The following is a 17865-nucleotide window of genomic DNA, read 5'->3' on the forward strand; positions in this document are numbered from 1 at the left end:
GAGGACCTTGGTAAGTCTTGGTAAGTTGTCTGTAATTGTAAGGGTTACCAGTTACCAGACATCAACACTGTCGTGCGCTTAATTGGATCCTTCTCTATAGTGAAGGCACCTGTGGGTTGCTGTCTAGAATAGCAGTCGTCAGGGCAGTATAGCTTTGTAGGAGACTTCCCAGCCATTTGTTTCCAATTTTTTTAAAAGGAAAATATATTAGGTCTATAAAACGAATACTTTTTTAAAAATTTGCAGTATTTGTAATTTTTGTTTATTTGGTTTAAGAGTTTATCATAGTTTATCCTAGGTCAACTGGAGATTGACAACAGTGAAAGTCTGAATTAAGCATTTGTATGATGTGAAAATGTCTTATCCAGTTCCAACTTGCAAACTTAGCCCTTAGAGGAAGTTGTTAAAGAGAGCAGCTAGTTAGGGCTGCTCCGAATGCGTTTCTCTTTGTGTGTATTTGCTCAACAGGAACCAGGAAAGCGCTCTCAGCTCTGGAGGATGACAGGAACAGGAATGCTGGCCCACGAAGGCTCTTCAGTTCCTCACAACCCCAACAAGCCCTCGGCCACCCGCTCCATGGAGGGTTCTGCAATCCTAGATATTGCTGGTCTTGCTGCAGTAACTGACAACAGGTGGTTTTCTTGATTCTCATTTTCTTTTATTAAAGTGGTTTTGTGGCTCTAAGCTCCACACTGAACTTCATGCACTACCCCTCCAGGTGACCTTTGATCAATCTCTTTGCTCTTCCATTCAGACTCAGAGGAAATCTACAACAAAAAATATTGTTATGTGGGGACTGGGGCCATAGCTTAATGGCAGAGTGCTCACCTAGCATGCGTGAGGCACTGGGTTCAGTCCTCAGCACCACCTAAAAATACACAAATAAAATAAAGGCATTCTGTCCATCTATGACTACAAATTTTTTTTTAAAAAGTCTTATGTAAACTCTTGTAATAATTTGAATTTTTATATTCATATTTTTCTTCAATGACAGAAGTCTATCAGCTTCCTAGACACTAGTATCGGACTTTCCATTTTATTTTTTTAACATGACGATGATACCCACACAGGTTAAGAAATGTCAGATCTAAAAAGGATGTATAAAAAGTGAATATTTCTTTCACCCAAACTTCCAGTCCACTCTTACTTTCTAGAAGTGAATACTTAAAAAGAAATCTTTTGTATAATTAATAAGAGACTATACAAATGTGTTTTTATGAACTCTCAGGATTCAAATCCACTTTTAAGTTTGCATAAATTATTTTCTTTGCCCGTGCCTTAGCTTCTCCATTCAATCAGTATATTTGTTTTTAGTTTGATACCTTATTTACGTCTAAAAGGACTTACAAGTTAAAACACAATGAAAGGACTTAGAAATAACAAGGAAGAAGACTCTTGAGAAGATTTTAAGTATACTTAGCAGAGAACCCAGAGAAGGAGCTGACTGACACGCAGATCCCTGGGGCCTCATCCCTCGTGCCCCTCTTGTTGCTTTCCATGTTGAGAGGTTTCTGCTGCCGTGAGGTTGAAGCTGGCTGCCTGGTAGATTTTAAGGGTGGAGGGTCCTGGAGGGAAGAAGAGCAAAGCTGCCCCCACTTCTCCTCAGGCCAGATGCCGCCCGCCCTGGGGTCTCACTGCATTTCTCTTTGTCCAGATACGAGCCGCTGATGCTAAGAAAGCCCGACCGCAGGCGAAGCACGACTCAGACGTGGAGTTTCCGAGAAGGAAAACTGACGTGTGGCTTGCATGGGTTGGTGGTCCAGGTCAGTAGTCCTGATGCCCCTTGTTGCAGCATGCAGTGGGTAAGGCTTCCTTGACAGAGTCTCAAGCAGGATGTACACGATAACTTGTTCAGTGGGAAAAACTAAATACAGAGCAACACGTGTTCTATTATTCTGTTTTTGTTAGAGGACAGTCAAGAATTTTCTTTGTGCACCAGGGTGTATGTGGGAACTGTTCTTGATGGTGATACACAGCCAATGTGTCAAGAATGGCTCTCTGTGGGTGATAGCTTTTTCCCTTGGTTTCTTAGAATTTTGTTTCTGTGACATTAATCACGTATGTTTTTTTTTAAAAGAAGGAAAGAAAATATCAACTAAAAATCCACCACTAAGTTAGGTGGTTTAGTTTTAGACCTGTGAAGTTGGTATAATAGTGACAAGAGTCTGTACAGTGTTCTAGGAGATAGTCATCTGGGCTCCACATGCCCTTGATTCTGTTTATTCCTGCATTCTTAGTGATACCCAAATAAGCATTTAATTGTTGTAGCAAATGTCAGAATCAAGATTACTAGACAATTTCCTGTTTTCCCAATTCAGCCTGTCTATTCCATACTAAATTCCCAGGTGCTTTATAAGCAAATATGTGTTTGGAAAATAATTTAGATTTTCTGCCAGAGGGGGCTTCAGGCTGGGAACAAGACCACAGATCTGAGATAAACATTGAAGAGGGTAGGTGTCAAGGAGGTTTCAGCAGATAGCTGTGTGTGCAGTTCTGTCCCCACTGGAGTTTTATCCAGGCAATAACTACTTGAACATCAGGCTCTTGTTGAGAACTGTTGGTATGTGCCCGGTAGATACCAGGCTGTCCTTTGGTTTGGGACACTGCCATCTAGGGCAGTGTGCACAACGGCAAGGAGCCTCTGGCTGCTATTTGGTGAGATTTATTTTCTTTATCTTTGTTGCCCTGAGCTTTTTTCATCAAAGGCAAGCTGCCTACTTATATGATGCACACATCTGGAATGGATTTGTGATTTTCAATTAGCAATACAACTCAGACTTGTAGAGGTACGGGGTGGGGGGGGACCTTGTTATAATTGGTGGGTTCTGGGTTTGACCCTGATTTTACTTTTAGTTTGTTTCTAAAGTCCATGTAATTCCGCTTCTTTTTGAGTGCTTTCCTCCCCCAAATCTCTTTCTGGTGTTTGTTGTTTCTTGAATCTGTTTCATCATTTTCTGCTTGTGAATTAACCCATAATCACAGTATTCAACAGAGCAGAATGTGTTTGGTTAGGGAAATGAGCTTGTTTCAATCTTATTGTGCTGAATAAAATAATTGAAGGCATTAAAGCCTTTTCTGACACTGTCTTCATGAGGCTGTGCCCTTTCTAGCCCATAGCAGCCTCCTCTGTGCTGACAACTGTCATAAAGACCCAGGTCAGAGTTTCCTTTTCATTACTCAGTATTTAAAAAATTAACAAGGGGTCCAGACAGTCTCTGTGCCTGTCTCCAGCCTGCAGTGCGCTCCCTCGAGCTTGCCCTGTAGACTTGAATGTCATGTGGGGAATACGAAAAGGACCTGCTTTTCCCTGAAGACCTTCGTGACTGGGCACTGGATGACGTTCCCTGTGCCATGTTGCCTTTTAGAAGAAGCACCAACTTTTGCACATTGGAGTTGGTTGTCCAACCATAGGCCTATTTGGGAAAATTTTTAACTCTAGAATTTATTTCTTATTAGAAAGCTAAATGATAGCAATTGTTTAATTTTCGTAACACAAACCTAGTGAGAATACTTAAAGAAACAAAGCTAGTTGTGGCTACTTTTAAAAGTTGTTTTTTAGGGGCTGGGGTTGTGGCTCAGCGGTAGAGTGCTCGCCTAGCACACGCGAGGCCCTGGGTTCTATCCTTAGCACCGCATAAAAATAAATAAATAAAAATAAAGGTGTTATGTTCAACTACAACTGAAAAATATTTTTTTAAAGTTGTTTTTTAATGACTGGAAGTTATTGCAAGGCAGAATAAAACCAATCTACTCTATTCATGGAATTATCTCTTACTACATGCTTATATTTCATTCCCCAAATTTATACAGCATAGCTTTCCCTATTACTCACATAATCCTACTTTCATCTGTAAATCTGAACAAATAGTAAATGCTTGGCTGTACGTCAATCATGACCCTGCAAAAGAGAATTTGAGTTTTGTGACCTGTTTCAGATGGTGTGTTGAGTTATTAGGCCCTGTGCCTTTGCCTTTTCTTATGCCTTTCAATGTGTTTTAGGCCAAAGGAGGACTTTCTGGCTTATTTGACGGAGCTGAAGTTGTTCTTGGTCCTGACACATCTGTGGAGCTTTTGGGGCCAGTTCCACCCGAGCAACAATTCATTAACCAAAAGATGAGGCCTGGCTCTGGAATGTTATCCATCAGAGTCATCCCAGATGGACCGACTAGAGCACTCCAGGTGATAATTATCATAGGACCTGACATGAAACTCATGTCCTCTCCCCCACCCCCTGGTTAGTCCTTCAGGAAGCATTTACTGAAAATATTGATGCTAGGTGTGAGGATATGGTGTCTTCACTGTAAAATGGGGTGAACCCATGTTATAAAGTTGCTGTAAGAAATAAAGTAGAAGTAAGACATAACTAATATTTAAGCAGTTGGTGTATTGGAAGCTGTAATAACAAGAAGATAAAAGTCCCCTCAGCAGACAGTTAGAATGCTGTGTTATGTGAAGGTGGGAGTGGAGGGCATATGGAAAGCATTTGTGTTCCTGGACTCGGAGGCTGGGGCATTCCTACAGCAAGTAGCAGTGCTTGAGCTGAGCAGCCATGGTTACTACAGGGAGTTGCCAGAGGGGTGGGGAGTCAGGGTGGTGGGAAGGGTGTTCGTTCAGCGTGTGCTTATTGAGTAGCTGCTAGAACCAGGCAGAGATCTTTGCCCCTGAACAAAGAGACACAGTTCCCTATTCTCACAGAGTTTGCCTTCTGAAGTGGGGATAGACAATCAGTGAGAAATAAACATAAAAAGTAAATTGTATAGTATTTGAGGAAGTTGACTAGTGAAGGTCCACAGGAAAGGGAGTGGTCTTCAGTTCTTTTGGCACAGAGAACGTGGGGAGGAGCAAGGCTGGGCAGAGCAGAGGCCACATCATTCAGAGCCTTGGGAAGACACAGACAGCTCAGTGGTTTTTCTAAAGCAACATGAGTCAGGGATGGGTGCGATCAGAAGTTATTTTGGATAACTCATTTTGTCTGCAGTTTGGGGCAAAACACAGCTAGAATAAGGTCAGTTGAAGGCTCTTGCAGTAATGTGGTAGGAGATGACCTGGCCTGAGCTGAACAAGTGGCAGGAGTGGGCATGGCAGGGACAGAGGAAACAAAGCTGTTCAGGAGGAGAGTGAGTCACAGTCGGTGATGGGCTGACTATGGGACCTGAGGAGAGGAAGGTGCCAGGATGGCTTCCAGAATTCCCATTTAGGCAGCAAGGAGGGTAGTCATCCAGGTCACCAAAAGATGAACACAGAGTAGACTGTCAGGAAATGAGGAGTTGAGTCTTGGATTGTTGTGAATGTCATTATATGTTATTTACATGAAGATGTCCAAAAGTCATGGTAAACATGGGTCTGACACTCAGAGGGGAGGCCTACATTGGAGATGGATTTCATTAGTCCTAATGTAATTAGTAAACAAGGACCAAAGCCGCCGGCATGTAATGGTGAGCTTTCTGAGATGGGACGTCATAATTCATATCATAATCCGCCTTGGCACTTTAAAAGCAGCCTCCTCTTCTGGGGGAGATGAATGCAGGGGTCTGGAGGTCTGCACATTTTGACTCGACCCAACCTTGCAGACCACCTGGAGTGCGAGGCGCTCGAGATTTGCCGGGGAGACTGGGAGGCACGTTTGCTTCATTGTCAACATTGTCACCTCTAGCAGCACTCTGGAAGCCATTGGACCCATAGGATTCTGGGGCGCAGTGACTGCTGGCCTCATGGTTGGCAAGGGTCAAAGCAGAAGTGTGAGCCCTCTTCCTGTGATGTTTATTTGACTTCAGATAACAGATTTCTGCCAGCGGAAAAGTGACCGCTCATCATGTGAGGTGGATGAACTTCCTGTCACTGAACAAGAGCTGCAGAAACTAAGGAACCCAGATACAGAGCAGGAATTAGAAGTAAGTTATAAATGTTTCAAATCTATTTTCTCAGTCATTGATTTTTTAAGAGGTTTGCTCTGTGGTTTTGTTGGCTTTCTGCCCCACCTCAATTCTAAACCAGGGGATTTGCCTCACCCGAGTATACCTTTATCACAACATGAAGGTGGGACTCTTGAAGTGGTGGCTAACATTTGTGTGACAATTATGCGATGGCAGCTAACACTTGTATGGAATCAGAATGTAAGAAATGTTGTTAAAGCAAGGTGATGAAAAAAGAAGCGGAAAGATTTGAATTTAAGTAGGATTTATGGTAAAGAATGAGAAAATTTGGGTTTTTTTTTTTTTTCTTTTTCTCTGGCTGTCGCTGGCATCTTCCTTCCCCTTTCCTTGGTTGCACATTGGGAAGAGAATAAAAAGTTTGAAAAGGAATTTGGGTGGAAATGAAAAAGCACACTTATTTGATACTTGTTCAGTTATCTTTTTAAACTCCAGTACCTGTGCGTAAGCACTGTGTCAGATGTTGTGGAAGTGTCTTAACGTAAGATCTTGCATCCGAGAAGGGAGAAATTCACGTTTACACTCCTATCATGCAGAGTGTCTTCAGCGCTCTTGTGGAGGTGCTGTCCCCTCACTCTGGAGCTCTGGCTGGTGGGGGAGGCTTCTAGTGAGATGGCAGCACTTGAGCCAAAAGGGTGAATGACAGAACTCTGTCCCAGTAGTTTCCATCTGCTCAGAGGTGAAGAGAAAAGGGGTTTCAAGCCATTCATTTCCTTGTACCTCCCTGCTACCATTAGCTATGCTTATAATCAGTGGATTGTACTTGGATTTCCTTTCAGGTGCTCGTGAGGTTAGAAGGTGGAATTGGTGTGTCCTTAATCAATAAAGTCCCAGAAGAACTTGTCTTTGCAAGTCTTACAGGAATCAATGTTCACTACACACAGCTGGCCACCAGTCACGTGCTTGAACTCAGCATACAGGATGTACAGGTAAGTGGGGAAGTCCCAAAGTTACTGTCTTCTTGTTTTCATGCCAGACACCCAACCAGATTTAGTAGTCAGTATTCTAAAGACTTTACTGTTTAGGAGGAAATGTCTTATTGTGACCTTCAAAAGAAATCATCCCATGAAATAGTCATGTTCACCTATATTTGTCTCATTGATTAATCTTTCCATATAGCAGAATTCCAAGTATAGCTGATTGCAGAAATAAATTAGATAAATCATAGGAAGGTGATCCATGGTTTTCCATCTTACCAATAGAAAAAAGAAATAAAACTCATGTAACCATCACTTGGAGGATTTTGGTTCATCACAGGGAAAAAACAAGGGAACTGGACTTCTTCTTCCCACCAAGATGGAGTAACCGGGACTGGACGTACTCTCCTATCTGAAACCACCTCCAAATCCAAATAAAAGAAGGAGACAACAGCCTCAGGTCACTGGACATCAGACAAAAAGGACAGTGACCCCTGCAAGGTGGAAAAGAAAAGAGGCGAGCTCTCTGGTTGGCTTCGCTTACTGTAGCCTTGAGAATGTTTCCTGGTGGTGGCGCTGGCGAAGCGACTGCGACAGAGCCCAGCAGCATGGAAGAGTCGGAGAAACAGAACTGAGGGGCCAGAGGCATCAGAGCTGCTGAGCTTATAGGACAGTGTTTGTGGAGGAGCGAGCTGCACAGGAAGAAACCCTGAGATGATGCAGGCCCCGATGAGCAGCCTACTGAGCAGTGTGAGGAAACTCCTCACTGAGAAGGACCAGAGGAGACAGTGTCTGCTCCCCACACAGGGGCTTGCTCCCACAGGCCGGACTGGAGAAACCAAGAACTCATAGACTGTTGGAAGAGTGTGAGGCAGCCCTAGGCGGAACACTGCTCTGGGCCTGTCTGGCAGGCAGTGAAAGGGAGCTCTGAAAGGGTCAACCTGTTTCCCAAGAAAGTTAATTGTATCACTGAACAAAGCTCAAGAAGATTTATTGGAACACAAAAATACTGCCCCGCCGCCCCCAGCAAGGTACATGTTATAGTCTGATGATCTTTCAAAAATTACTAGATGTGTAAAGGAGCAGGAAAGCACCCTAGGAAATGAGAAAATGATCCCTCAGAACTGACCCAGAGCTAACACACAGAGTTTCCAGAAAACCAGTTAATGTAACTGGTGTTCTGTGTTCAAAGAGTTAAGTAGGACCTGGAAAATATAAAATGTTCAGTCTTCTAGAAATTAAAATGAAATGCATAACTATGAAGGAGACCACAGCCACGTCTGGGGGGTTCCATATAAGAGAATTCAAACAGGCTAGGATCCAAAATATTTGGAAAAAAATTGGTCTTTACTGAACTAGTACAGACTTTCCCTGTCATTATTCCCTAAACAACACCCTATAGCAACTATTTGCATAGCGTTTATATTAGATGAGGTATTGTAAGAAATCTGGAGGTGATCTGAAGTTTATTGGGAGGCTGTGTGGGGGTTATATGCAAACTCAACACCATTTTATAGAAGAGTTAAGGGAGTCCTTGGATTTGAGTTTATGTCAGAGATCCTTAAGCCAGTCTCCTGCCACTACTGAGGGACAGAATCGAACACCCGGGCACCTCATAACCAATTCACTCAACACTTATGAAGAGGCAGCTAGAGGGAAGAAGGCGTGCTAGGTACAGAGGAGCAAAGATCAGGATGACAGCAGACTTCTTGCTGGGAGCAGTGGAAATCAGCAGTCAAGCCTTCAAGTCATGAGAGGAAGGCCTGAGAGGAGCAGCTGGGGCCAGTAAGCAGCATCCTGAAAGTCCTAAAAACAGGGAACAAACCTGTCATTCTAGAATTATATGCCCAGCAGAGATGTCTTTCACAAACAAGGGTGAAGTGAAGATGTTTTTAGACAAAGAAAAGCTGAAAGAATTCATTATCAGCAGACCTGCTCCCTCTCAAAACGTGAAGGCCATCGTTTAGGCAGCTAGAAAGTGGCACCAGGTGGAGATGCGAGTCTGCACCGGTAAAGGACCCCTGGGATGAGAGCTGCATGGGGAAAGGGGGTTCTTATTTAACTCTCTTAAAGATGTTTGTTTACACTTTTTGGAGTCTGTACTATGTAAAATGTATAAAGACAATGGTGCGAAGGCTGAAGGGGAGAAGTGTTAGAATATTATTAAAATCTTCTTGTACATGAGGTGGTATGGTATCGCTGGACTATTGACTGATACATTAAAGATCAATTTTTTAAAGCCCAAGGTAACCACTAAAATCATAATACAAAGAGTTACAAATAATCATCCAACAAAGGAAATTAAATGAGATAATAAAAAATAATACAAGAGAAGTCAGAAAACAGGGGAAAGAACAGATGGGAGGAATAGGAAACAAGGTGACAGGCGCGGTTCTCACAGGGCCAGTTAGATGTAGGTGTGATCAACACCCACACAAAAGGCAGAGAGGATCAGAGTGATTGAAGAAGCAAGGCCCACCTACGTGGTGTCTACAAGAAACCCATTAACTGTACAGACACAAATAGCTTAAAAGGGAAAAGGATGGAGATGGTTTCCCTGGCTTACTCCAGTCATAAGGAAGTGAGAGTGGCTGAACTAATATCAGGTTAGATTTCAGAGCAAAGAATTTTACCAAGGATAGAGAAGGCAATTTCTAAATGATAAAAGAGTTAATGAAGAGGATACAACAAATTTGAGCATTGAGACACCTACTCACAGCTTCAAAATGCATGAAGCAAAAACTAAAGAATTAGACAATCAGTTACAAAGATTTTAATACCACTTTCTGAATAACTGATAGAATAATCAGAAAATCAGCAGCTAACTAGAGCGACTGGCCTCATTCTGGACCATAAAACTGTTCTCAAGATTGAAGTCATGGGGCTGGGGTTGTGGCTCAGTGGTAGAACACTTGCCTAGCATATGTGAGGCCCTTGGTTTGATCCTCAGCACCACATATAAATAAAGATATTGTGTGCAACTGCAACTAAAAAATAAATATTAAAAAAAAAAGATTCAAGTCATGGACGGTATATTCTCTGACCACAGTGGAAATTAGATTAGAATTAACAGAAAGAAGAAGATTGTGAAGAGTCAGAAGACTCCCCCAAATATTTAGAAACTGATATACTTCTCAATAACCCATAAATGAAACAAGAGATCAAAACAGAAGTTGGAAGGTACTTTGAATTGAATCTTCGTAGCCCCTCTGCCTGGTTTTAGTGAGTGAGGCTGGAGCACTGGTGGAAACCCAGGAGGCTCTCCGAACAACAGGGCTCAGTTGTCATTTAAGAATCTGAAAAAAAAAAAAAAAAAAGAAAGAAAGAAAGAAACAATAAAGATCATAACAGAAATCAGTGGCCTATATTGGCAATCACAGTATAGAAAATCTTTAAGATCAATAAAATTAGTAAGCTGCTACCAAACCAGTCTAATAAGGAGAAAAAAGAAGCAAATTATTGACAGGTGTCGTGGTGTACACCTATAATCTCAACGACTTGAGAGGCTGAGGCAGGAGGATTACAAGTTCAAGGCCAGCCTTGGCAATTTAGGGAGACCCTCAGCAACTTAGCAAGGCCTTGTATTAAAAAAAAAAAAAAGACCAAGGATGTAGTTCAGTGGTAGAGAGCCTAGGCTCAGTCCCCAGTACCAAGGATGGAGGGTGGGAATGCAGATTACCAATATCCAGAGAGAGAGAGACAGGAGATACACCAGGCAAGCCAAATAGTGACATTATTCTGAGTGAGGCGTTGGGGGCTGTTGAGTCTGCTTTGGGGCCTCCAGTGACTGCTCGCTGCCATCCTGTTAGTGACTGCCCAGCTGTTGCCTTTCAGGGCTTCCGTGGACTTGGGAGGCGGTAATGGGAATAGCACCAGTTGAATGTCTTAGAACTTTCTGTTCTTACCTCTGTTTAGCTTGTTTTCTTGAATAAATGCCCCCTTGATTGTTGGCAAACTTTGGATTAATTTTCAGAGTTCTGTAAAAAGTAGATTTTGATAATTTGGGGGAGAGTTCTACTGCCATGCTGTCAGAACAACTCCTGTATTTCTTTGTAACATCGTAGTTGGAACGCTCCCTTCCAGCCTCCACCAAAGGTGAACTATGTTCAGAAAACTGGTTCTGGTAAACATCTCCATGAGAAGGACCCACGGCCCCAGCTGCAGGCTTCCCACACGGCTGGCCAGCATTCCTACTGGGTGTGTGCAGCTGTCCGTGGGCCCAGGCAGCTTCTGCTCCCTGAACACACATGCCCAAACCTCTTCTCAGAAGATCTTTTGCCATATATCATAAATCGCACATGATTCAAGCTAATCACATCCTGTTGTTTGAAGATAGATAGAAGGTTATTACTTGTAGCTCTTTTTTGTTGTTGTTCTTTTTTGACTTTACGGAGAAGATCCTTTTGCTAGTTATTTATAGTTTAATTTTATATTTTTATTCTTTTTAAACATTTATTTTTTAGTTGTAGTTGGACACAGTAACTTTATTTCACTTATTTATTTTTAAGTGGTACTGGGGATTGAACCCTGGGTCTCGCATGTGCGAGGTGAGTGCTCTACCACTGAGCTACAAACCCCAGCCCCTATATTTTTATTAAAAAAAAAAAATTTTAAGCTGGGCACAGCGAGACATGCCACTAATTCCAGCTGTTCAGGAGGTTGAGACAGGAGGATTACATTTGAGAAAGACCCCGTCTCAAAGTAATTTTTTAAAAAGACTAAGTATGTAGCTCAGTGGTAGAGCAATTATCTGGCATGGACAAGGCTCTAGGCTCAATCCCAGGTAACACAACACACACACTCACACTTCCACTCACACACACTCACATTCTCACATACAATTTTAATTATAATACCTCTTGCTCTGATGTGTGCTGGAAATCATAGGAATTAAGGAGATTTGAGGGCCTACTATGGTGATAGGGCTGTGAAAAAGAAATTTTTCTAATAGAAAATATATGTTCTGTTCTGTGGGTGCACTGAATCTAATTTGCAGAACTAGAATTAGTAATTCTCAGCATGCTTTGTACAGGTTAAGGATTCTTTATCCAAAGTGCTTAGAAGCAGAAGTGTTTTGGATTTTGGAATATCTACATATACATCATGGCATTTCTTGGGGGTGGGACCCAATTCTAATCATGAAATTCATTTATGTTTTGTATATACCTTCTACATGTAGCCTTAGCGTAATTTTATGTGGTATTTTTATGCATGAAACAGCATTTCGTGGTGTGAAGTGCTCCACTTGTAATGTCATCTTGGCACTTAAAAAGTTTTGGATTTTGGAGCATTTTGGACTTCAGGTTTTCAGATTAGGGATACTCAACCTGCATGTCCTTTCCCCAATCCCTGTATTTAGGGAAAAGACAAAGGAGAGGGCAGCATAGGTGAGTTCATTATTGTCACTTTAGTATGGATGAGATAGGTCATGGCTCCTACATTCAGGAAGTTCTTCCTGAGAGTCAGCTGTGCGCCAGGCACCGTGTGAGGCTCTGAGACACAGCTATGACTAAAGATACGCAGCCTGTGCCCTCCTGGAGCTCACAGGCAGGGAGGAAATCAACCAGTATGTAAGTAGTAAACAGTGACATCCCATGACAACTGCTGAGAGGAGTGAAGGGGTGGGCTGTGGGATGAAGTGGCCTGGGGGTCTTCCTGAGGACGGGCGAGCTGGCTGGAACCTGGACGAAGAGAAAGATCCACCACACAGAAGGGCGCAGACCGAGGGAGCTCAGCCACGTTGGGGAAAAACAGAGTGGGCCGCAGGGACCGGGGAGGGGCAGAGAGGTAGCACCCGAACCCTGGGGCCTGGAGGCTATGGGGACGAGTTTGGGTTTATTCTAACAGTAAACAAAGCCACTGAAGGGTGGAGAAGAAGGAATTTAACTTGATTTATGCTTTAAAAGCAAATCACCGTGGCTACTGAGCAGAGAGCACTGTCGGGGGCAAGAGTGGAGATGTTCGCAGGTGCCCCGCGCCTCTGGCCTTTATCCCAGGGAAGGGGAGGTCAGCCCAGTCCCCAGCACTGCGGGATGGGAACCTGTGGGAAGTCCTGGCAGGGCAAAGAGTTTGGTGCCAGAAATTCTGCATTTTAATACTGGCTCTTCCACTTACCATCTGTGTGTGAGTGTCAGGTAATTTTACTCTTGAAGCTTCTCTGGAGCCTCTCTTTACCTGTTTGTAACAAGAGAGGAATACTAGCTTCCGGCTTTCGTGTAGCAGAAGGCACATGGTAGTTAGTGGGCAGAAAGTACCTCATGATGGTCTCTCCCCCCTCCCCCCATGTCTTTTTGAGACAGGATATCACCGAGTGCTTAGGGCCTCTCTAAGTTGCTGAGGCTGGCTTTAAACTTTTGATCCTCTTGCTTCAGCCTCCTGAGCTGCTGGGATTACAGGTGTGTGCCACTGCATCCTGCTTTTTGATTGTCTTTTATGGGAATCCAGCAGATAATTTTTGCTTTATGGGCCTCAAGATCTTCAGTTTGAAACAGAAAGCAGAGGTGGCTGCTTCTCGGTGAGCTTCCTGGGTGTGTGAATGTCCTGGTGCAGCCATGGTCCCTGTCGTGGTGCTAGTGCTATTCGCTACTCGGTGCTGCATTCTTCAGAAGGACTGTGACGTTAGAGGGAATTGTACTCTTTTGGTAGCCACTTGAGCTCTTGTCTTTCTAATTTCAATTGCCTTCAAGGATTTAGGTGTGAGAAGCATCAACAGCATAGTGGTTGAGAGCTTTGGCCTTGGGGGTGTGGACAGACCTGGCCTCGAGTTCTCATTCTGTCATTGACCAACTTAAGCTAGGGCCTCTGTCTTCCGAGTCTTCTTTGAAATGAGGTGGGTGTGCTTGAGGTTTTGGTAAGGATTGGGACAGAGCTCTTATGGAGTAGCTGTGATGGCCTTTGATAGGACTGTGTATGTGAGATGGCTGGCAAGGTGCTTGGTGCCTAGTATGTTTTTTGAGTTTTTATTTTCATTTCTGTAATTAATTTTTCAAGTTGTCAAATAAGAACTGTATATATTATTTGCAACATAATATTTAAATATGCATTTGTTCTGGAATGGCCCACTGAGCTAATCAACACACAAATTCTCTCATGTGAGAAAACTTCAAGTCCCTTCTATGAGTGAAGCACTCACCAGTCAGGCCTGGCCCTGGTTTCCATTACCACTGCACTCAAGTGTTCTGACTGGCTTTGGCCACACCTGCACCTTTCCATCTGCTGTTAAGGTGTGGACCAGCCAGCTCGTGACTTGCTGAGGGACCTGCCTAGTAGGAGGTACCACTCAAAGGTGCAAACGAAAACTGAGCATGTGCTCTGTTTCTGTTTTGCTGCTTTTTCATGTCCCAGGTGGACAATCAGCTCATTGGCACCACTCAGCCCTTCATGCTCTACGTGACTCCCCTGAGCAACGAGAACGAGGTCATCGAGACAGGCCCTGCAGTGCAGGTCAACGCAGTGAAGTCGCCCAGTAAGAGCGCACTGACCAACATCTACAAGGTAGGCTATGGGAGCTGGGATGGTGCCATGTGGGAGGGGATCTGCTGTCTCAGCCGCGTCTCAGAGCCGCAATGCAGGCTACATGTGGAAGCCGTTCTGACGGGCTGGGGACGGGCATATGCAGGAACTCCTTTTCTTGGCACTTTATGTTCTCAGTTGTGTTCAATGACCTTGCAGGTGACAGTTTGAAGGTATTGGATCCACAGGGCCCAGCATCTTCTTTCATCAGACTGAAATCTCTGTAGGAATGTGTAGAATCTTCTAGATTAGTCAGATGTGGTATCAAAAAGAGAGTAATACAGAGATACTGGAAAGGAGCTCCAAGGGGTCTGACCATGGGACACATGTCCTGTATCTAAGCTACCAAACTGTGTCCTAAAAGCAGACGGGACTGTTCAATAGTGTTAAACTGTCTCTTGGAGCAGTCCCCAAATATAAGCCAGCTGCTATAGCAACAAACTGTAAAGGTGGGAGCTGAGTAAGATGTTGTTGCTTCCCGTCTTCCTGTCCGTTTGTCACCAGTGTCTATGGGACCAAGCCTGCCTGGAGTCCTCAGCCACAAGCTACTCGTGCAGTTCCTTGTGCAAGCTACCATCCGTCTGAACAGACGACCACAAGGTTCTCATGGCACAGGGCATCTGGAGCTGTAATCTGACTCACAAGGCCAGATGCCCTGGGAGCCAAGCAACAGGATGGCGATTAATTATCCACTGAACATCTTTTGGGATTTTTGATTAACTGTTACAAGGTAGAGAAAGATAAGCCAGAAATAATTTGGCACTTATTAAATCACATGGGTAAGGAAACCATGTCATGTCATTGGGCCTTTCTTTCTTTCTTTCTTTCTTTCTTTTTTTTTAAATGAGACCCCATCTCACTATATTGCCCAGGCCTGGGCTCCACCAATCTTCTTGCCTCAGCCTCCCCTATGGCTAGGAGACAGCAGGTACCACCATGCCTGGCTTCCTGAGGCCTTCTTAACTGAACAAGTACAAGTTCCCCAGGTGTTCACCCTGAAAACCCGAATTTCTTTCTCTCCAGCACCTGATGGTCACAGCCCAGAGGTTCACAGTACAGATTGAGGAAAAACTGCTCCTTAAGCTGCTCAGTTTCTTTGGCTACGACCAGGCAGAGTCAGGTAAAGTAAAATAGCCTGTACTTCTATCTGTCATTGGCCCACAGATGGCATGTTTTAGTCTGTTAGTGAAAATAGGTGGCTCCTGGGTGCCCGCCAAGCTATTTTCTACCTTATAGCCTGAACTAGCAAGCAGGAGTTTGTGTCTCAACTGTTCCCTTTCATTGCTGGTTATCTGGGTTACGTCCATGAACTAGACAGATACTAGAGGGTCTTGGTGTCCTGGGATATCGTTGGTAAGCCACTGGGCAGCAGCACACTGTTCCTCTATGCTTGGTATTTTTTGTTTCTCTGCCCTAGGATAACAGAAACGATGTTATTTAGCAAACTTCTGTGTCTCCTAACGTTTGCTCATTGAGCAGACTCAGGTCCAAGAATCCAAAATCCCTTCGGCACTTCCTTGGGCTTAGTTGAGGGAAAAAAAATTGGCTGGTCTTAATTCATCGACTTTTGACATCCATACCCATGTGTCTTACTGTAATTATAAAGGTTTCTAGTTACTTCACTCTCTTCTTTGGAGAAGGGAGTAAGATAAACTTGAAAAACAAATTCCCAGCAATAGTGCAGAATAATTTAGCTGTTGTTTCTTTATGCTAGGTTTCACATTCCAGTCTTCTCCTGCTTGTAGGTGGATACTTCAGGGCTGTATATACAGCTTAGAAAGATGCCGGTAATGCTCAGCCTTTTGAAACCTAAATTAAACATTGAGCCTGAAGAAATGATAAGAAAAAGACTGTGTGTCTGCCCCTGTTGACTTGAGGGGAAATGTATCCGGAAGTGTGTACCTACATGTACACGATGCAAGGGAAATATATTTTGTTCTTTTTATCCTGGATTTAGAATCAAGCTTGAAGAGTATTTGGGATTGGCTGGGGATATAGCTCGATGGTAGAGGGTGTGCTTAGTATGTTTGAGGCCCGGGGTTCAGTCCTCCACATCACAAAAAGGAAAAAAATAATGTTTGTGGTTTCAAGAGTAAGAACAGTCAGGACTTTTCAATCCTGTGTTTTCTACCTTGAGTTGGGGCTCCAGTGTTTACTTATATTCAACAGCCCCTTGAAAGCCTGCTGGTCAGGTGTCCATTGTGTTTTGATACCTTCTTGAGAAGTTTTACTTTAAATTTGACTGTTCATGCTTTACTTTCTTTTTTTTTTCTTTTTTTTTTTTTTTTTTTAGTTGTAGATGGATACAATATCTTTATTCATTCATTCATTCATTTTATGTGGTGTTGAGGATTGAACCCAGGTCTCACACCTGCGGGGCAAGTGCTCTACCATTGAGCTACAGCCCCAGCCTGGTCGTGCTTTTCTTAAAAGTTGCCATAATGAGTTTCTTCCTTCCTTCCTTTCTTCATCTGACCCCGCTTTTCTCTTTCCTTCTTTGTTCCTTTCTTTCTGTACCGTGGATTGAACACCGGTGTATCATTGAGCTACACAGCCAGCCCTTTTATTAAAATTTTTTATTTTGATATTTGTGTTATAATTGTGGCACTTTGATGAATATTCATAGTAGAGCGTAAAGGACTGAAATTAGGTTTTGCTGTGTTAATAATAACAAAAACAACAAACATTTTTACACCATGCAGATCAATATCTAGTTGAAAAGCTTCAATGTTTACCTTCTCAAAATTTATGACTTTGCTACAAAATAAAAGGCACTCGGTCATTTAAAAAAAATTATTTTGAGACAAGGTCTCACTAAGTTGCTGAGGCTGGCCTTGAACTTGTGACACTTCTGCCTCAGCCTCCTAAGTTGCTGGGATCACAGGCGTGTACCACCTTGCCTGACTGCTGTAGTAAAGTTTCCCAGCAAATATTGAATAATAGGCGTAGACTTTTGTGAAGAGTCCTCTCTGCCTTCACTGGAGCACCTCCAGGCCTTCCAATGCAACTGTGTCCCCCAGCGTAGGTTGGCAGGACCTGTTACATACAGTACCGCTTATCTGTACATAGAACTAATAATAGGCCATGCTGTAAATTTGCTTGCTCCATAGATTGGTGTAGTCTCCCTAGTTTTCTTTTAAAGGTGCCCGAAACCAAGGGGAAACAGGCTGCCTCAGTGGATGTGGGGGTGGCCTTGGGCAGACAGCTCATTGCTGTGTTCAGCCCCTATTAGTTTTTACTTCAAGGGGCAGTAAATTAAAAAGCCTGCCTTATCCTGTTTAAGGGAGCATTCACCACTGGGGGAGGGTTCTGTTTACAGTGACGCTAGTTGTTTATGGCCTCAGCCCTGTTATTTTTCAGGCTCAATGTTTCATTCAGGTTCATTATTTAATTGGTGATATTATTCATTTTGATTCAGTGGTACTATACACCAAATTCTTTTACATATCACATTTTGAAATAAGTTCAGATAATCTTAATGACGGTTAATACCAACAGTAGTTGTA

General features: G+C 43.3%; 1 protein-coding gene across 8 annotated transcripts in view; it reads left to right on the forward strand.

Annotated features, from left to right (window-relative positions):
• Vps13d (vacuolar protein sorting 13 homolog D) overlaps window positions 1-17865 on the forward strand; it is a 242682-nt gene that overhangs the window by 136317 nt on the left and 88500 nt on the right. For all 8 annotated transcript variants that reach the window (XM_078025311.1, XM_078025312.1, XM_078025306.1 and 5 more), the window contains 7 exons: window positions 469-632; window positions 1655-1763; window positions 4000-4179; window positions 5775-5891; window positions 6710-6859; window positions 14192-14341; window positions 15383-15479. In XM_078025311.1, the coding sequence (XP_077881437.1) occupies window positions 469-632; window positions 1655-1763; window positions 4000-4179; window positions 5775-5891; window positions 6710-6859; window positions 14192-14341; window positions 15383-15479 (967 nt within the window). The remainder of the gene's footprint in view (window positions 1-468; window positions 633-1654; window positions 1764-3999; window positions 4180-5774; window positions 5892-6709; window positions 6860-14191; window positions 14342-15382; window positions 15480-17865) is intronic.

Source organism: Ictidomys tridecemlineatus, chromosome 11 (genome assembly GCF_052094955.1).
Source record: "Ictidomys tridecemlineatus isolate mIctTri1 chromosome 11, mIctTri1.hap1, whole genome shotgun sequence".
In the NCBI taxonomy this organism is placed as follows: Eukaryota; Metazoa; Chordata; class Mammalia; order Rodentia; family Sciuridae; genus Ictidomys; species Ictidomys tridecemlineatus.